Source organism: Ascidiella aspersa, chromosome 1 (genome assembly GCF_963924565.1).
Source record: "Ascidiella aspersa chromosome 1, kaAscAspe10.2, whole genome shotgun sequence".
Lineage (NCBI taxonomy): Eukaryota > Metazoa > Chordata > Ascidiacea > Phlebobranchia > Ascidiidae > Ascidiella > Ascidiella aspersa.
The window spans coordinates 23,741,872-23,763,197 of NC_139447.1; the positions used below are offsets into that span (position 1 = coordinate 23,741,872).

The 21,326-nt window shown below is 37.6% G+C and overlaps 3 protein-coding genes across 4 annotated transcripts; 1 reads left to right on the forward strand and 2 right to left on the reverse strand.

Moving 5' to 3' along the window:
- Nucleotides 1-4,371: 4,371 nt before the first annotated feature.
- On the reverse strand, nt 4,372-12,595 carry LOC146168381 (CCR4-NOT transcription complex subunit 10-like). Its single transcript, XM_083392305.1, has 15 exons — nt 12,317-12,595; nt 11,988-12,112; nt 11,789-11,913; nt 11,064-11,150; nt 10,720-10,946; nt 10,453-10,576; nt 9,895-10,075; nt 9,480-9,649; nt 8,485-8,589; nt 8,107-8,228; nt 7,225-7,448; nt 6,060-6,199; nt 5,693-5,746; nt 5,142-5,386; nt 4,372-4,864 (listed from the first exon to the last, which is right to left on the reverse strand). The coding sequence occupies exons 1-15, from the start codon at nt 12,554-12,556 to the stop codon at nt 4,574-4,576; spliced, it is 2,460 nt and encodes an 819-aa protein (XP_083248431.1). The 5' UTR covers nt 12,557-12,595; the 3' UTR covers nt 4,372-4,573.
- Nucleotides 12,595-14,278, reverse strand: LOC146168382 (NADH dehydrogenase [ubiquinone] flavoprotein 1, mitochondrial-like). The gene has a single exon (XM_083392316.1). It carries the CDS (start codon nt 14,276-14,278, stop codon nt 12,893-12,895), a length of 1,386 nt encoding a protein of 461 aa, XP_083248442.1. The 3' UTR covers nt 12,595-12,892.
- A 4,732-nt stretch (nt 14,279-19,010) lies between these two features.
- On the forward strand, nt 19,011-21,233 carry LOC146168383 (FAS-associated death domain protein-like). 2 transcript variants are annotated; one of them, XM_083389020.1, is made up of 3 exons: nt 19,011-19,878; nt 19,990-20,122; nt 20,681-21,233. In XM_083389020.1, the coding sequence occupies exons 1-2, from the start codon at nt 19,178-19,180 to the stop codon at nt 20,105-20,107; spliced, it is 819 nt and encodes a 272-aa protein (XP_083245146.1). In that variant the 5' UTR covers nt 19,011-19,177; the 3' UTR covers nt 20,108-20,122; nt 20,681-21,233. The 2 variants fall into 2 exon arrangements, with proteins under 2 accessions (XP_083245146.1, XP_083245145.1); XM_083389019.1 differs by having other exon boundaries at nt 19,990-21,233.
- The last annotated feature ends 93 nt before the right edge of the window (nt 21,234-21,326 follow it).

The following is a 21,326-nucleotide window of genomic DNA, read 5'->3' on the forward strand; positions in this document are numbered from 1 at the left end:
TGGCGTAGTCTTTGTGAAAACGATTACAACCAGGAATGTTGATATAAAGAACGAAATTTAACTTTAAATTGTTGTTCTGTCTTTGAACGGATGCCTCAAGAATGTTAAATCTGATAGCTGTGAAGTTGATGCAACATTTGTTCTCCTGGAGAGAGTGCTCCGTATAGATCGGTTTAAGAACTCTATAACATAGAAGTTATGGAAAGGTGGCTAAAATCATTCGCGCAAAGCAAAAAACGCCTTTGCCCTGTTTAAGCTGCCGAAAAAAAAAATTTAGAGCAAGGATTCTCAAACATTATGGGTCGCGCCCCCTTCAATTTATTAAATCTTACGCCCACTACGTGATAAATATGTTTGATAGGCATAGCCACAATGGTCAGCATCAAAGTCTCCATAGAAATGTCTGTATAATTTCTATGAACTTTGGTCAGCATTATACAGACAGTATTTTCAGGTAAATAGAAACATTGCACAGGTAGTTCAAAGAGGCGCTTAAACGTAAAACCTGCAAAATGTGTGAAAGTTATTTGACACATGTCCTTATAATTAGCTAAAATAAACGTGAGTTTGGAAATGTTATATCAGTTTCTATAGCACTTTTAAGATTGTTTATTATGTCACAACTACAAATTTTACGACGGTGAGTTGCACATTTGCTACAATTTGCTTTAAATTTATTGTCATTCCGTAAAATAAGAATTTTCACAAAACAACATAATTATTCGAAGGGTGCACAGCGCCTTTGGACTGGAAAACTTTTCCTTCAAGTTGCATACGACGAGGTCTTAAAGCAATTTTACTTTCTTCATTGATCATACCTTGGGCATGAAAGTAATATCAGCCGATTAGGGTTTTAAGTTTTTGGCTAAGGAAATGTTTAGGTCAACCGGCAGGTTTAACTGATTTAGCTTTGTTTTGGCTTAGAACAAAAACATTTGGTTCGAATAATAGGTGACAAAAAACAACTCGGTTTATTAGGCTATAGTTACATGCAGGTTTTATGATGTTGCGTAAGTCCGTGATTTAATTATTTAATCGAAAATCCTACTTTCCTTTTTTTAAATAGGCGCCCATGCTCCATCCCAAAATGTGCAGTGCACCCATTTCCGTGTGATGTTGACCACATTATGCAAAAAAATAAAAATTACTCCGCCCGTTAGACCGAAATTAGAAAAACTTTAACGTCGGAATAAAACACAATTCGAAATAAGACAAAATAGTATTAAAAACTAATAGACGTAATACCGTCTATATCGGAATAAGCCCTAAACCTGTCAGATTTAAGCCATTCAAATAACTTTATTGCTAACTACGCTAACAAGGTGTTCTTTTGTCTATTGAGGCCTTGTTCCGATAAATTTAAGACATATTCCGAAAGGTTTCGACATTAGATCTTATTCTGTCGTGGATATTACTGCGTATTTGATTTTTGATATACATCGTTGGGCCTAATACTATGGCATTAGGCTATAAATAAACTTGTTTTAGATGCTATTGTTTTTTAGTTCTTATTGTGTGTTCCCCATTTAAGAGCTTTCTTTAAATTTGGTACACTTTTTGGAACGTTGTCTTGTTTTCTGATTAATCATTTTTTGACTGACTGCGATATTTCTTTGAGAAGTCATAGTGTCATTTAAATTCAAGCAGTGCACTAACGGCGAAAAGCACACCGTTAGTTCGTAAACAATTTCTGCTGTCGCGTACCAATTTCAAGTGTCGCGTACTAATTACAGAACAGAATATACGTGCGCTTCATATGACAATCAGACTCCCCACGCTATGAAAAACAACACACAAAAATATTATATTGGTCAAATTCTAGGTAAAAAATAAAATTGACTACAGTAATCTCCCGGTTAAGTCCGCAAACTGAATCCTATAGGCTTGTGCGGACTTACCCGGTAGGTGAGGAACCATTTTTAGTTATTTTTTTGGGTACATACAGTCCAGTGGATAGCACAAAGAAAATAGGCTACTTCTCAGCACAATAAACTCTTGTTAGTCATAATCATTACGGCGTGTTTATACATCTTTGAAAATTATAAATCACATTGTGCTAATGGACATTTTAATTTTTAACACGTCTTAGAGATTTATGCCAAACTTGACATTAATTAACTAATTAACTGTGTGATACGTAACGCTGCTTCAAGACGCATACTCAAAAGGCGAGGAAAAGCTTTATCAACAAGCGCATCGGTGTTGCCCCATTAAATCCTATAACGCGTGAATTTAAGGTCCTACGCTAGTAAATTAAGTGACCCAGGTCACCCTAGAAAGCGAAGCCTTGCAAATTACGATGTAGGTGAAAAATATATTCAGGAGATTTGGGAAAATAGAGAAGCCATTCGAAAACGATCAGATGTCAAAAGAAAGTAACTTCGAGCATCTGTTGGTCGATTTTCTGAGCAATCAGATATATAGGCTGTATCTTTGAGTTGATAAAATGCGCCGAGCAAGTCTTCCGGTCCCAGCTTTGGCGATTTTAAAAGCAAAGCAAATCGCTTTACAGCTCTCGACATTAGATAATTACCGTTCACTTGTAACACGGCAGAAGATTTTGATACCGGAGAGCTGGGCAACCTTTTTAAACAAAATAGACTTTCGTGATTTAATTATTCTCTTCAGTTGGTCGCATGGCTGCGGAGTCGGACTCGGGATTCGAGTAAGACCACGTAAAATTACCCGAGTCCCGAGTCCGACGTGCGCATGCGCAGTACCATATTTTGAAATTGAAATGATCGCCAACTGTAAATTGTAAAAGTGTAATAGCATATGGTGTATGTTTTCGAACGATGTATTGTTATTGGATGATGTATATCAGTGCTTGTCAACCTTTTTCGGAATGGTACACCCTTTTTATGTTTACTCAAAACTTATACACCCCAGTCAACGCAGTACACCTAATCTGTAGTAATCCTAATCGGAATAAATATAAGCAGGGCTGCGAAACTTAATGCGCGGGGTTGAATTTTTTGAGTTAGTTGTGCGAACCGAGGCAGTAGCCTTGTGTCAAGTGCTCCTATCATAAGCGTATAAACATCCTTAATATAATTTCTTTTTGGGTTTTACTTTTAACAAGAGCAGAACATCTTTGCTCGCAAAGGTATGTCGTGGCATGCGAACAAGGATGAAAATCGCCTTTTCACTGAGATTTCGGTATTTATGTTGAGAAGCGATACCCAAAAGTCACTACAGTTTTTTAACTGTTTAAACTCTGCCTTTTGAACCAAATGTGATCGTAGTTCAATAAGTTCACTGGTTAAGTAGCCCAAGTTACTCTTCCAAATGCGGCCTGCGAAACCAAAATATGTGGCCGGCCCGCGGTGTGCTTTGGTTGTTAACCCGCACCACGAACATTCAGTTGCAGGCTTTGGAAATTACTTCAGTGCATCATTGCAACCATATTTTGCTCTTAAGTAGTGTGTTACAAACTTTTAATTCAGATATCCTTAAGTTACTATTTTGTGGTGTCAACGACAGGTCAAACTGGTCGGACGATATAATAATAGGACTATTACCTCAAAATGGTCAGTGAGAGGCGGCAAAGTAACGCAACTGCTATCAGATAGCTAGTCATCGTCCTATTGTAATGTTATCTGGTACACCCCTTTAAAGTGGTACACCCTTAAAAAACTATGGTACACCCTGGGGTGTACGATTCCCCTGGTTGAAAAGCGCTGATGTATATTACACCCCTATAAGTGGATTGCTGAATATCCACTGTATTTAGTTATGTAAATTGGCGGAATATAGGCTGAGTCAGAGCCGCACATTTGGCCGTAGTCTCACCCGGGTTATTTTTGAGCGACTCCGTAGCCCTGGTTGGTCGTCAGAGATGCGTTAAAAGACGGGTCTCCTTGTAACTATTGTTCGGCGTTAATTATGTTGTCCCAACAAAAACGTAAATCAAATATTATGTCTTTTTAATGCATTGATTTATAGTGCGACCTGCAACGAGACCGTTCCCTAATGCGTGTATGTCCGTAGGTTACGAATCCGTTAAATGGCCTAATTAAAAAAATGCCCACACATACTTTTTCCTAAAACACTTGGGACCAAAGTCGTTTTCATATGACTTGTTTACAACACTGCAAAAAACAAAACTACCCTATTGTTTTCCTTTTCTAAATGGCTATAGGTCATTTGTTTTTAGCCTTTTTGACCGCGAACGAAATTATTATTTGTGGAAGCGGTGGCGACTTAAGTAGTTACCTAATAGTAAAAAACGTCTTCCGATGCTTCGACGAATAAACCCTATTATTTCGCAGCGTACAAACTCAGAACGAGTACCGCATATATAAAACCAAACATATCAGAAAACGTTTTTCTGCAAATAAACAAATTAGGACTCGAATATTCATGTATAGTTATTCACTTTATTAATGGTAAACGCTCACTAGACGCTAAACGTTACATGCAAGGCGGAACGTTAAACGGAAAATAGGCTTTTCACGTTAAAAAGCTGGTTAGAAATTAAAATTTCAACAATATAGGCTAAATCTGGAAAACAAAACTCGGGTATAATATCATGAAGTATATAATGATTGTGAGCGAAAACGATTTTCAAAACTTAACGGCGATTGCGCTTCGACTTGCTTTCACTTTTGCCCTTAACCACTCTTTCAGGGGTGATTCCCCCTGCGACAGGCTGAGGTGTACCCGCCTTAGACCGACCGGCCCCGTTGCTTGATGTCGACGAGGCCGACGAATCGGTTCCGCCATGATTCGCGGAGGAGTTCACCGCAACAACGCTGGCGAAGGGACGGGGTCCCGCTGAAGCGTTGTTTTGCTGCGACTGCTGGTTTTGGTGGTTGTTCGCTGCGGTTGCTCGCGGTAACGTTAACGTATTTCGCCTTAAATGCTGGAAAATATTGCGGAGTTAATACCCTTGGGCAAATAAATTTGCACACAACTGTTGATATGAAGGGTGGTCCAAAAACCAATATCTCTTCATACAGTTAAATGATTGGGAGAATGTCAACATCCTTTCGTGCACAATTCTACAAAAATTTACGCTGTTTTTAGGTGTCCATCTTGATATCGGAACTCTAACCTGTTCGGTGGGCTATATCAAGCAACAACACCAACAACAACCTTTTTGCACCAACAACAACCTTATAGCTGTACATTATGCTCACCTGTATTGCAGCTGAAGCTCCGTTGTTAGCGTGCAAACTCAAGTAAACAGCAAGGAGGATAGCTTGCGGCGGCGCTTGTCTGGGAGGCAGCGCACCAGTGGCGTGACGCAACAGACGCTGCGCTTTCTCGAATTCGCTCCGCAAGCAATGCGACGTGGCAAGGTTGAGCAGCATGTAAGCCTGCGCACAAGCGGCCGTCGGCGGAAAGTGCCAGGGTGAGATCGCCTCGAGACGGGACTGCAGCGCTGCACGAGCACGACACATTTGTTAGCGTGTCTGACTGTCTGTGTTCACACCCAGGGCGCGACAGTAGCGCTCATTTTGCAGTAACTTTCTAATGATTTGCTGTTATAGTTTTTCATTCGTGCCACACAAAGGTCGTTTAGGTGTAACCATTGAGGCATATGTTAGCCCTGTAAAACAATGCTTCGACAGCCAAATTTTATACGTCGGTTAGTGTGCCGCAAGTCACAAAAACGTTGCGAAGCACTGCTGTCAAACGCTTCACCTGGTGAGTTAATGACACATAATTACATTTGCCCAATACTTACACTTGTGATGGTGCAAGTTAGCGTCGCTGTTGTCCGCTCCCGATTTTCCGTCGTCTAATAATAAACATACAAGTTAACTTAATAAGTGTTGTAGCTGAACAGTTTCTGAATAAAAACCAAGTTTTAAAAGCCTGACAATCATCTAAATAAGTTCTTTATTTAGTTGTATACCACTTTTATGTGCGGCTTTACAACCAAAAACGATGTTTAAAAAACATAGTATTTTATTACAAAACGTAGTAAACTTACAAATTGTCATTGTTTATACATTAAATCTCAGATTCCTCCAATTGCAAAACGTACACGTACAACCGGTTGAATGGACAGCGTGATACTTAAAGCCCAAATTTAAAAAATGTCACTTTACCTGAAGTTGGCGACTTCTTGCCGTTGTCGTTTAGGTTACAAGAAACCGAAGAGACTTTCTCGGCCGACAAAAGCTGAATGGCTTCAGATATTCGGTCGAGCTTCACGAACGCTTCGGCCGCATATGTGCGTCCCAGATACCTGAGTAAAGCACATGCGCATATGTTGCTAACAATCTGTCACAGTTTAAAAAACCCAAGTTTGGTTGCCGTGCAAATTTACGAACTCGAGAAACTCCAGAGCGGGCAAAAACGGATACTGAACTAAATCATTTTTTTATGTTGATTTTTGTTGCTAGTTGCTCGAAGCACCGAAATAGCGGTATTTTAAGACCACCCTATGATTGACCTTATGGAGGCCTTTTTCGTAACATAGTGTGACCCTTTTTAATGATTGTGCAGGATTATGGTTTATTGACGTGTTGTATATTATTTTCGTTTTTGCAATCTAACTAAGATCCACAAAAAAAAGATATTACTATCTACCTTAAAATAAAATCTTGTTTTGCAAGTTGGTGATTGTCCGATACTTGGCGTTTTATTTCAACACCGATATACGATATTTTTGACCAAAGTTAACGCGATCCGATCCATTACGAAACGACGCCATTACTATGCTTAAACAAGCAAAGTAGATGGAATTGAAACCTTGTAAAATTGTTCTTTTTTAAAAAAAGGTAGTTTTTTTTCAGTTAAGCTATAATTTGATTAGTTGTTAGGAAATTAAGTGATCTCAAGTTGTTAATTTACTAATTGTTAATAAATTTATCCTTCAAGCTAACGCTGCGTTCGATCAAACTACGGCTAAAATGTACCTACCAATTTGGTATCAAATCGGCACCGATATAACCCTTGTACGGGACCAGTACCGATACTGCCACTTGATATCGGGTATTGATATTATCGAAAAATCCCTATTTTCAAGTATGGCTTTTAGTTTTACATTTGTTTTTTGATCTATGCATATAAGCCACGACCAGACACCTTCATAAGTAGAACTCGTGCCTGTTATTTATAATTGGTGATCGCATATCGACATAAATAGGTCACACATTCGCCACACGCGCTAAATAGGGTGATAAAACGACGAAAAAAACAGTACATATCCAGTTAGGAGTAATACATTATGACGCACTTCGATTATACCGAGACATACCATCAGCCTACCTGTGACATGCAGAAATTTTGGGTAGATCGATGAGGGTTTGTGAGTAGATGAGAGCCTGGAGACCATTGCCAAGCTGAAGGGCCACGAAAGCGCTGTTGGCGAGTACAGATGCATATAAGTGCATTAACTGGTCGCCGCTTACATGTGGGCCGGGAGGGCAAAGGACCAAAGGCGGGGACTCTTTGGTTCCATCTGCCTTCACTCCGTTTTCCGAATTTTGTTCCTACAGAAGCAGAACAAAGACACCACATGTTGGTAATTTCAGGATAGCAGGTGGGTAATCAGCCGAACCAGAATTTTAGAATTATACATGTACCAAACATTTTTTTTATGTTTTGGGTCCGTTTAAAACAACCAAACAAGCACAGTAATATTTTATCATTTTTAGAATTGTTTCGTCATAATGTTGCTTTGAAATAAAAAATGAAACAAGCTGTTAGATCTGGAGTAAGATTTGCGTTGTGCAGTAAAATCGTGCCCAATATTGCATCGATTGCATACAAAAAACAAGAGAAAATGTCTCACTGACCTTATTGATGTCGTTCTTTTAAATGTTGTTTTTGTTAAATAACGCTATTTTATATTTTTAGTATGGCAAAATAGCAAAATAGATAAAATTAGATTTTGTGTAATGGGACTTTAATCTGGCCAGACATGGGTTATAAGGGGGAAAGGGTTAAGAACCCCTGGTTTAACTGATCTGATTAAATAGTTAAATGTTTTACGAAATGAACACAAAATCTTACATAATATAGCAACGCTTTTATTCGAGTTGAGATTCAATTTATAAACGTCAAACATTACATAAAGCAGCCTTAAATGCTTAACTTTTATCCAATGTAATTTTAAGGTCGCCCATTCTATTCTGTTGTTTATCTCACCGTATTGACACCCTCTTTGCTTCTGTCAATAGCAAATTGCAAGATACTTAAGGCGTTGTTAAGACACAAGGATGCAAATTCCAGCGTAGGACCGGGCATTGCAACATTATTGCTCTTGGCCCCTGTATGCATAACAAATATATATTACTAAAACCTGTTTAAGGAAAATGAACAGCTTGATGTAACCCGCAGCGACTTTTTAATGGTGATTTTAAATTAAACCGCGGATAATTTATTAACATAACATAAAAAATAAGGTATCCTTCACTGATGTATGACTATCTCATCAATCACCATGTTTAGTCTTAAATATCCACATATATTTTACTCCAAAATATTTACCAAGCTGGTTTGATATAGTAAATGGTCCGATTGTACCTTTTAACGCGTGTATATTGTTGACAACCACTTTTCTTTGCGAACCACCACCAACCAATGTAAAAAGAGACTGACTACTTTTCTTGGACGATCTCGCAGAAACGTCTGCAAATAAAAAAACACATGAAGTGAGTCAATCTTGTAAGCCAGAGCTCGGACCGCGGTCCATAATACACCTTTGAATTGGGCAATAAACAAAAATTCTGACTATGCTTTAGAGCAGGGGTGGGCAACCTACGGCCCCCGGCCAGATCCGGTCCGTCAAAGCAAATCATCCGGCCCGTGACCTATTTCACAAACTGGCCACGAGACCATTATATTTTTTGGCTTTTATAACTAGGTAAAAGGAATTTTTTTGGCGCTTTGTGCAAATCTTGTTCTAGCGTCGAATGTAAAGTGTAGTTTAGACCCCTTTTCAAATGCAAAACAGCATCGTTGCGATTGTTATAATAAGATGTGTAAGGTCTACGGCTCTAGGCAGATAAAATTTAACAGCCCACGCCCCACAGACACCTTTCTAATTTGGTTTTGTCCCGCGACTAGAAAAAGTTGCCCACCACTGCTTTAGAGACATGTTGCATGCACAATATTAAAAAATATTTAACCCAATGAACCGTACATGAAAAAATTGTGTACATGCGTATCAGGACCTCGGCTAAAACTATGCAAAATGAATTCAAAGACTTTGTGGAAATCCTGTGTTAGCAGTTCGAAGCAAAAGCAAACAGCAAAGATAAAATACCTGATGGAAAAATTCTAACTAGGGAACGCTTTAAATGTTGGCTTGTTGTATGGGATTCGGTTGAATGTAAAATTACAAACTATCAACATGCTATGCTGTTTAGTTTAGCATAGCACGTATTGACAAAATCAACAAGAAATCGCAACAAACTATTGCTTCAACATTTAATCTTGGCGTCTTTAAAAGCAGTGTAATATAGTAATTTAAGAACAATAAAATCGGAATTTATAAACTCAGCATTTCTCCAACTGACCTTGATCAGCATTTTGGCTGGTACACTTTTGCACGCAGCACTCGGCTAGTCGCAACCACAGTCGCGGGTTGGAGTGGTATGCTGGTACAGCGGCAACGAGACATTCGAAGGCCGATGATGATTTACCTGCGTGCAATAGCTGGAGTCCGCAGTTGTAAAGTAGTTCGTATCTGGACATAAAAGTGGGTTTTAAATGTTTGTAGAAGGTAGAAAAATGAAAATCGACAAATTTCGGATAAGTCACTTCAAGGATCGTCAAACAAACTTTTTAAGCATGCTATTTATGTTTTTCCGCAGTAGTTTTGAAGAGTTGGCCTACAAAAATGACTCGAAAAAATGTATTAAAAGCTAGTTGGCAGCTTACCAAAGCCTAAAAAATGCCTGAAATGTAGGTTTATAACTTAAATACGCTTACCGCTTGTTGCAGTGCATGAGGGAAAGCGGTTTAAGAGAGGACTGCTGCTGGTGTCTTCCACTGGAGTTATGTTGCTGGTGCTGCTTAAATGCTTCGCTAAAGTACTTTTCATTTTCGTGCAAAGCTTTTTGCATGTAGAAGGTCGCTAGGTTGTACTTTGACATGTGAAAGTGGATGACGGCTGCGCGATATGGACGACAAAATTGCGTTGATAGCTAGTCGGTAAGTCAGTCACGTTAACACTTCAGGCATTACTTTGGCGCATTAACACCTCGGACTTAAATTGGGCGCAATTACACTTCGATGCATAAGAAATTAAAATGGATAAACAAGGCTGAGAAAACCATTCGAACCAGAGGTTAATTTATGATAACGCAAATCGGTTTAATATTGAGTTGCCGGAAATTTCCCACAAACTAGGAAAGAGCACAGAACGACGCAATATAAAAATCATCTTCAAAAAATTATTTTGCCAAAATTTAATATATTGTACTGGCGATGTCAAAGCCGTTAACCTATAACTTGAGCAGCACAAACTGCAGGTTGTAGTGCACATACCCAGGTTGTTGTAATACATTGCTGGCACTGAGTCGTTAAAAGCATTGCTTTGAGAGTTGGCAGTGGAGCCGATCGTAGGTGGACAACTGGCGAGCAGCTTGTAGGCTTTGTGATAATTGCACCTCTGGAATAGTGGGAAATTATTTTAAGACAAAAATCCAAAAAAAGAAAAAGTCATCAAAAGCTACAGAAATATAAAAAATATACTTTTGCTAAATTCACAATTAAATAAATAAAAAAAAACCAACAAGGCAAAAAAACACACACCACAAATTCAAAATTGCTTTTGAGAAACACTGAGGCAATTTGTGCGATTGATGATTGTGATAAAGAGGAAGAAGAACTATTCCCACCAACTCCTGGAGCTAGACTTTTAATCTCTCGTTTACAAGCCTTGATTGACTTTTGCTGCAAGTGACAGCGTGCTTTCAGATACTTTAAGTAACATTGCAGTGACTCAACCTCATTAGGAGTGAGTATTGCAGTGCATTTGTCTGTATAAGTAAAAAATGATGTATAGTAAAAGTTACTTTCTCATTTCTATTACTAATATTACACGTAGTGTCACTAGTAGTCAGCGCAGTTTATAGCAGTGTTCAAATTAGACTTACATTTATCTTCATTGTTTCCAGTTTTCTGGTTTGTACTCGTTTCTTCACCAATTAAAAACACGTTTTCAATGACAGATATCAAAGTTCCTAAATATAAAACAGTAGACACAACATACGGATATAATTACCAAACATGTTATTAACTTCAAAAAAATATAAGTGGCTTAAAGAATATTAAGACCATGTAAAACTACTAGAGTCCAGAGTCCGACTTTCGCATTACCAAATTGGAAACCTAATAAAAGAAGCAAACTGTAAATTGTAAAAATGTCATAGTAAATGGTGGAATATTTCTTTACCAGGAACTGTGGATGGATAAATTATATGACACCCCTATGAGTGGATTGCTTAATATCCACCTCATTTTAGTTGAGCCAGCCAGACTCGGAACTCGGCGAAATCACAAATTTAGCCGAAGTCGTTCTCGGGACTCGAGTTTCTTTTTTTAGCTGGAGTCTGAATGGAGAGTCAGACTTTGGTTATTTTCAATTAACTCCGCAACCCTAATACACACCCTGGTAAGTGTGGAATGTCATCTTTGGATATTATTAGGATGTAACGGATGATTACAAACGAAGATAAGCTACCATTTCCTCTGTTGTCACAATTATATAAGTGAATATAGTGATACCTAATGTGTGTAACCATCTAAGGAAGATTATATTTTAAATTAAACATGCGAAAATAAACAGAATCATTGAAACTTCCAGTGAAATATGACTAACCTGCTTTGCTAGCATTATACATGGCCAAGTGAGCATCAACCAAAAGCAAGCAAGTTTTAAGGAAAAAGCTGTCTTCAGAAACTTCACAGTTTTCATAGAGACCTTCTAATATATCCTCACATTCACTGTAATTGGTTTAAAGGAATTTTATAGAACTGTTACAACTTGGAGCTAAGTTTGTATATCCAGTAGGTTTTACCTGTATTGATGCATATTAAAATGAAGTAGAGCCTGGTTGAAATGCAGTGCCATAAAATTATTTTTTTCAGCACTTCCCACAAAATCCTCATCCTCCTTGTGAGTTTGTTGAACTAGTTTGTGAATCTAACAGAAGTAGATATAATTTTAGCTATTCTATAATAATTTGACATTGTTGTGTTAACAAACAATTTGATCTGCATTTTGACGAATTTCTCAATATTTTGATTGAAATATATAAAATATACAAGTGATAATTACAACAGTGACACTTCAGAAAAATAAACTTAGTTATAAATCTGGAAAAAAACGAATTTCAAAACTACATACCTTGAACAAGTTTTTTCTAAAATCTGTTACTTTGGTTTGGTGGGATTTACAAAACTCAGTCAGTGCTCGATTATGCATGAGTCGGGGGTCGCTTGAGTGGAGCTTTTGGATTTTTTTTAAAGTCCCAATTGCAGCATCATATTGACCAGCCTTAAAAAAGTTATGTGCATTACCAGCAACATGTTGTTCATCTTCCGTGAAATTACTAGAGCCACTCTTTGATGAGCTTTCAGTTGACATTTTCTCTTTCTTACAACACAGCTAATTACCTGTTTAGCCTATTGGTTGCGCCAAAAAAATAAAATATAAAGAATATATTAGAACATTTTGAATGAAACATACCATGAAACTCACATTTCTTTACTGTTATCAGGAATTTTCCATTGAGTTATAAATGTAAGGAAACCATATGTTTATTTTTTTTAAACTAAATTCTATGCAAACATTAAAAAACCAGAAAAATATTGTTAAATTCGCAATAATTGTCAAAGAGTTAAATACAGTACAGGCATGAAAATGTTTTCAGACTAATAATGACAAAATATTTAGATGCAAACAAAACAGATTAGCAATAAGTTAACTTTCAACTTTCTTCTGCTTGTTTTCACGGTAACTCTTCATTCTTTCCTCCAAAACAGGTCGCATGTGCCTGATAAGTCCTTGAGCAGGCCAAGCTGCTCCATCACCAAGGGCACAAATTGTATGGCCTTCAACTTGTTTTGATATTTCCCAGAGAGAATCAATTTCTTCTGGATCAGCATCGCCAGAGGTAAAACGCTGGAGGGTGTCATTCATCCATGTAACTCCTTCTCGGCATGGTGTGCACTGCCCACAAGATTCATGCTTGTAGAACTCCATAAGTCTGGAAATTCCACGAATTACATCAGCACTCTTATCCATAACTATGAGGGCAGCTGTGCCAAGAGCACTTTGAGCTTCCACCAATGCATCAAAATCCATCAGAACATCATCACAAACATGTTTGGGAATGAGTGGTGTTGAAGAACCCCCTGGAATGACACAGAGCAGGTTGTCCCAACCCCCGGTAACTCCACCACAATGCTTTTCAATCAATTCTCTCATTGGAATGCTCATGGATTCCTCTACTGTACAAGGATTGTTGACATGTCCAGAAATGTTAAAAAGCTTTGTTCCTGTGTTTCTCTCACGCCCAAAACCTGCAAACCATTCCGGACCTCGGCGACAGATTACTGGGGCAACTGCAACAGTTTCCACATTAGCAACTGTTGTCGGGCAACCAAAAACTCCAACTGCAGCAGGGAAAGGTGGCTTGAGTCGTGGCTTTCCTTGTTTTCCTTCTAGGCTTTCAATTAGTGATGTTTCTTCGCCACAGATATATGCTCCTGCTCCACGATGCACAAACACATCAAAATCATAACCAGATCCACAAGCATTCTTTCCAATTAAACCGGCATCATAGCATTCCTTTATAGCTTGGTTGAGATTTGAGGCCTCATTGTAGAACTCTCCACGGATATAAATATATGCCGCTCTTGCACCCATTGAACGGCCAGCTACCAAACAACCTTCAATCAATTTGTGTGGATCATGTCGCATGATCTCCCTATCTTTACAGGTTCCTGGCTCCCCCTCGTCAGCATTGACAACAAGATATTTTGGCCTGCTGTCAGGTGGACCATTCATGAAGCTCCATTTTAACCCAGTTGGAAAACCAGCACCACCTCTTCCTCTTAATCCAGACTCCTTAATTTGCTGCAAGATCCACTCATGGCCTTTAAGAACAATTTCTTTTGTCTTATACCAGTCGCCTCTTTGCAAGGCTCCCTTCAACTTCCAGTCATGCCGTCCATACAAGTTTGTAAATATGCGGTCCTCATCCTTGAGAGGTGCATTGGAGAATGACCTGCATTGGCCACCGTAACCTGCCACTGAAGCAGCCTGTTTCGGAAAGTTAAAACTTAAAAAGCGCATCAACGCCATAACTGTATATAAAAAACAAGTATTATTTAATATACCGCTGAGTTTAAATGGTAAAACGTATTTTGGTTTCAATATTGCGACAAATCCTAGACCAATGGTTTACATTTAACTTTGTCAAGGCAGAACCAAGGTTGAGATGTTGCACCTGTGCATTTGCAAATGCTAGTGCAATTCTCTTTAGGCAGGTGCTGATTAGCACACACTCAAAAAAATCATTGCTGTTATCAGACCTACTGACTCCAGGTGTTGATTTGCTGAAGGTCGATATTATGTGCACACTGCAAATTAGGGTAGTCTCAACCCATGACATCATTATCTGTGGCCCATTCAATTTTGTTTGGTTTTTGTTTAAAATGTGACAAATAAAATGCAAGTGTGTTTGAATTATAGTCTTTTAATTTCAAAATGTTGTTGTCACTGTTAAAAATGGTTCAGATTTGTATAACCTCGTATGGCTTGCTGATAGGGGGTGATCCTGGGGCAAAAGGGGTCAAATTATGTTATTAGCCCATTTAATCTACCAAAATGCAAAAAAATAAAGTTCGCGTAAATCTTTATTGCCTTTGTAATGTGTTTAAACCTAAACTTTCGAAACTTTAATACAATATTAGTGGAACAGCCACATAAAACCAGGTAAAAAGCCATTTGCGGATTATCTGGGTCAATCCAGATTTGTGGGATCATTGGTTAAATCAGCGTTTAACTATATTTTGTCGCAGGCCAACAGAAGCAATTCGTTTCATATGGCGGGCCAAAGAAGTAATGTCGCATCCGATTTTAGTTGGCGGGGGACATATAACGTCACAACTACATCATAATTTATGTATTCTTTAGAAACGTCCCGTTTTAAAAAAACTGATGTGTAATTATGCAACCTAAGTAAATTCATTTTTTAGTTTTCGATCACCAAACGTTTATCATACAATTTTACTTGAACAAACCTAAAAAGATTAACACTATATTATCTCCACACCTAAAGGCTGAACCGTAAACACATAAAAGTTCGCACGAAACGCAGAATATATCGATTGCGTTTAACTCGTTTGAAAAGTTGAATAGGTGTTACTTATGATACAATGGACATATTGCGAAGGTTTAAGAAAGGTGCAATAACCAGATAATTTGACAGACATTTCAGTTTGTACAGAGGTCATACAGCGCTCGGCTGTGGATACATAGAAAATGTAAAAATATTACAGGCCTTCATGCATTGACATGACATAATTCAAAACCTACCAAGTTATCGTAGAACATTCATGCAAAGCACGATAAAATTGGCGTTTACATATTTCAAAAAATAAAGTTTGGCCGTCAGGCAAAGTAAAGGGAGCAAGTGCATCTATGTGTGGCATATTTTTTTGATTTCGTTACGGGCCCATTAAAATAAGATCATGGGCCAATAAAAAGAGTCCACAGGCCAAAAGTGGCCTGTAGTTGGACCACGCTGGATTAAATCACCCCAACAATAATTGGTAAGCTAAAATGATGAATTCCAAACGTGATAAAACATTGTTTCTCACATTTTTTGCTAGACTCTATAAAAGCAAAAAAATTATGAGTTTTAATTAATCTATACAATAAATTTAAAACAATAACTGAAGCTGAACCACCTAAAACTGCAATGGTAGGTCCTTACAAAACTTAATTTCTTTGAGTAGTTACAAATACTTTAGGTTGAACACAGAATTTTTATTCTGCACTAATAGAATAATAATGCTGTAAGTTGTTTTAAGTAATTCTAAAAAAATGAACTTAACATATGAGAAAATTCGGCCCTGGTCTAGAATCCTACCACAGCGTTGAAACAGTTATTAAAGCAACGCACAATATTTGGGTTAGGGTGTCGGTTATTGTTTAGGTGAGGGTGGGTCAAGTATTATTATTTAATAATATTGCCTAACCTATAACAAAACGCCAACCCGCACCCTAACCAAAATAATGTTTGTTGTGTTAGGATTCTAGACCAGGGCCTAAAAATTTTTTTTTTTGTACGGTTGGTTTAGTTTCTTAAAAATATCTCTAGTGTACTTTGCATAATTTTCTCAGTTGACAATACCAGGCCACTCTGGAAAGTATGGCAAGTGCACCCGCGAGATTTTTTAAACCTTTCAAAAGTGCACCCCAAAAAAAATGTGAAATGCACCCCAAAAAAAATGTGAAATGCACCCCAAATATGTAAAACGCTTATGCCAAATACGTTTACGGCGCAATGTATGCAATACAGAGTGCATCGGAAAATCGGAATGTGCACTCGAGGTGCACTTTTTTTTACCTTAGTTGCACCCGGTGGGTAACACTAATTTACGGAATGATGAATGGTCGGAATGCTCACATTATTATTATTAAATATAATAACACTTGACCCACCTTCACCCAAACGCTAACCCCCACCCTTCTCAAATATTGTGCGTTGGTTTAATAATTGTTTTAACAGGGTAACACTTCAATTAGTGAGCGTTCCGACCATTCCGACCATTCATTATTCCGTAAATTAGTATTACCAGCACCCGGTCACCCGGATTTTTTCGGCCGTGCACTCGCGAGATCTCGTCGAGATCTGCCATACTTTCCAGCAGTGATAGCAGCGTAGATTGCAACAAATAACACAGTGCTTTCTTACAACGGTTAGAGAAATAAGATATTCTGCATGTTATACCGATTGATTACAAAACCAACATACTTAAACCAAAGTAATGCAAACATGGCTCAAACCAGTGTATTTTTAAACAAGATACACTATTCTCATTATACGCAGAAAAAAATCGGGATGTTACACCAGCTTAGATAAAAAAAAAAAGAAAATGGGGTGTTTAAATTAACAAAAATCAAGCCCCTAAAGCAGGGATGTCTAACCTGCGGCCCGCCTGAAATTTTCGTGCGGCCCGCTAGTCATTTTCACTCCCAAGTAGTATTTTAAACCTTCAATATTAGCCTAATTAAAATGCACCAGTCAGCTTTTAGGGGCGCACTAATAGTATAGTATAGGTAAATATATATATATATATATAACTCTAAAGGCCAATACTTAATATTGAAACTTGATAGGTTCTGCGGCCCATTAAATTATTTCAAGTGTCAATACGGACCACCAAAATAAAATGTTGGACATCCCTGCCCTAAAGACTAAACACAACACCTTTCCAATCAGAATCCTTATATAAAAATAAAACTGACCTCTTGTCGCTATAGCTAATTAAGAACTGGGATAAGGTTGGTATGAGTTTTGCCGAAATTTTATAAAAAATACGGAATGCGTTGTAACAGTATCAGCATGTTTGCCTTGGGCCAACTAGAGAGGGCGCAAATGACCTAAACTGCACTGGTGTACCTGGTTCTAAATCATTTGCTAATTCCAACACCAAAACAGAGACAAGGTGTCACCGAATTGGTGACAGGGTGTCACCGATGTCACCGATTCGGTGACAGGGTGTCACCACACCAGTGACAGGGTGTCACCGAATCAATGACAGGGTGTCACAGAATCAATGACAGGGTGTCCAGAATTGGTCACAAGGTGTCACGGAATCGGTGACAGGTGTCACCAAATAGGTGACAGGTGTCACCGAATAGATGACAGGATGTCACCAAATGGGTGACAGGTGTCACCGAATAGGTGACAGGTGACACCGAATTGATGACAGGTGTCAGCAATTCGGTGACACTGACAGTTGGTCAGTAAAAAGTCACAACCCTTGTTGTTATTTTACGGTATTAAAAATTGTGAAAGTAAACTAAATAAATGGTTTAAATCGTCAATGTTTTGAAAGTCAGGAATTTAACCAAACGTTTTATTACATTGTTTATTTATCATACTAAAAAAGTAGTAGACGACCTTGGCATTTTTTTGACTTAAATCGTATGACTAAATGTATTTTCTGATTTAACTTTCGGAAAACTTGATCACAAGCAATCGTTGCAATCGACACCTTTCATCTTAATAGAACTCCAATTAGGTAAAATGATTCATGTCGTGAAACCGCTTACCACAATTTTACCAATAAATTGCGAAAAAAGCACGTCAGTCACAATCAGGGAGTCGAACCGGAACCGAACCGGAACATTATGAACCGGTTTTGAGTCAATTTTATCCGAACCGTAACCGAACCTGAACCGATTTTTATAAGATTTTAAAGAGCCGAACCGGAACTGAACCGAATAATGTACCTGAACCTTAACCGAACCCGAACCTGTAAATAAAGGCGGTTCGCTTCTGCATGACGTCACAACTTCTATTTTACAGAGTCAAGTTACGCCATGTTCGAAATTTTATGAAAAAAATATGAATATTGAATGAAAAAATCGCTGATTTTTTATGTTTTAGATATTTCAATAATCAGTTGCTGTTTTTTTAACACGTAACTTAGATTAAATGACTTACAATTCAAACATTATTCTCTACATTTATTGACCCACATTTTATGTTTAACGCAAATTATATTGTATCTGAACCGGAACTTTATGAACCGGTTTTTAAATAGCGATGGTCGAACCGGAGCTGAACCGGAACTTTTAAATTCCTCCGAACCGAAACCGGAACTGAACCGGATTCCGAAAAAATCGTTGAACCCGAACCGAACCTATATTAAAACAGTTTTTAATATACTATAGTATATTTTAATATAGGCCTACTATAGTCACAAGCTCCGTTGTAAATTAATTTGTGGTATGCCGTAATGAAAATAACAAATTTCGACGAAATTAAAATGGTATCAAAACTATGTTTTGACGATTTTACAGAACTAAATTTATTTTTTTGTTTTGATGTCAGATCTTTGCATAAAGCACAAGCTTGACTGTCTGTTTCTTGTAACATTTTAAACTGTGTGCAAACAAAAATAAGTTATGTGCAGTAAATGTTATGTTACTCGACCATCTCTGACAATTGTTTAATTCGAAGTCATGAATGTTGGAAAATGGTACAATAGATGCAACACGGCCCAGGAAGCCTATCGATGTTTAGTTACCACAATTAGCTCAAACATAAGCCAACTTGATGAACTAAAATACCAATGTAACGATTACATCGGACAGGGTAAATTGGAAAAAATTACCACAACCTTGGAACTGTTTCATGTTTTGGAGGAAAGGGATGTTATTAGTAATGAGAATGTCGACTTTATGGCTAAAATGCTGTCAAATATTGGAAGGAAAGATTTAGTGCGGATGGCAAAAGAGTACAAACAAGAGTTTTTGAAAGAATATAGTGACAATAATGACATTAAAAGAGCTGAATTGGAAATAAATCCTTCATATGCAAAGGCATTTTCTGGATTTGCCAATTGTGATGTTGGCAAAGTAACAACATCTTTTAGTACTCAAGTAGCAAATTCAAATGCAACTGTTTTGGCCATACCTTTTGTATCCATTAACCAAACAGAGGCATCAGTTCCTTCACAACCTTCAGAATTTGTGGGTGCAGATGCAACTATTCCTACGCCAATAAGGTTGTTGATTGAGTACTTGTCCCAACATTTAACTCACAACTGGCAGACTACAATCCGAAACTTAGGGATACCAGATGATGTCATTGTGGCAGCAGGTTACAACTGGCCACGTAATTTAAGAAGGCAAATTTTGGAAACTTTGGAATATTGGGCTAGGTTTGTATCCTTATCTTTGTTTTTTAAGCTACACACTTCAGCACTATCATATTATATTGACATTTTAGAGAATCTTAAAGAGTAAATTAGTATATACTTTTTTTAAAACAGAAATGGTTCGAATGTGTCATTGGAATCTGTACTTTGGGCTTTACATCATTCTGGCAGAAACGACATTGCAGAGGAAATGCAAATTATGTTCCACTCAGCCAGAACAAGGACTCCTTAAAAGTCATAAATATGAGTATGCAATATAAGTATTTAAGGGGATTCAAAACAATTAATGTCAACGCTGTACTAGATCTTTATGTAGGCTACAACTGCTATTACATAACCAATTCAAGTGTTACATAAATCTCAATCGAAATCATAGAAGCAGTAAATGTGTTTGTAAATTTATCAAAATTTAACTTTAAATGTGTCTATCTATGGCTTCATAAATGTTGAGATTTTTCACATAGGTGCATTAGATTGTCCCCCAAGCTTATTTATAAACATGCTAAAGTCAATTTAATTGTCTTGAAAATTTGTTTTTGGTACATATCTTGTTTTTACCCGAATTATTTTATTGATTGTTTTTTTTGTTCCAGACCGTTTTTTGTCCAGAGTTTTATTGAAAAAGTACAAACTGTAGAGACGTCTAATTTTAGACACAAAGGAGGCTGGTTTGTAGATGCTGTTAGGGGTCTGCCAACCTAGGGGCCTTCAACTGGCAGTTGAAATTGTAAACAAAATGCAACTTGTCGTAAAACAAATTTTAGCCTTATATTCCTATCTAGCGGTAGAAATATTTCCTATACAGGACTTGGTTGAAAGGAACCAGTCGCAGTCTCGCGTTAATACGTGAAAAAATCGCACTGTCAGTGTCAAACCCGAAGGAGGCCTTTCTGCTTTCCAACGCCAGACGCCAGTATGCTAACACATACAGCCGAAACTTAAACATCTCTCCGGGACATCTTTGTTAAATTCAATTATGAAAACTTTCTGTAAGCCTGTACACTTTTTGTTTCTGCTGTCAAATATCTATTTTTATCATCAATTCCTAACCTTTTAAGTTTCGTGGCTCACTTTGAAAGGCTCTCAACCCTCGTGACTCCCTGCTTGTAAAAAATACCTGAATTGTATTTACGTGTTTTCATTTGTTTTACTTCTTCACCGTTAGTAACAAATACAGCCATTAATGAAGTCCACGAATAAATGCTTTTCTAATAAATCTGTGATTTTACTTTGAAATGAAGTAACTTAGTACTAGTAGACATTGCAAAGCTCATTTTTGTACTCCGCCAAGGTGTTTGTTTTTATTCGGCTCTGTTTTGTATTGAACCAAGCGAATGTCATTACATACGTCGAGACGATTTGTGAATTTCCTTTTATGCACGCAAGATCAGAAAATTCAGCTTTGCAAAGATAGTTATAGTTTTAAACGCATTTTACGACGGCCTTTAATT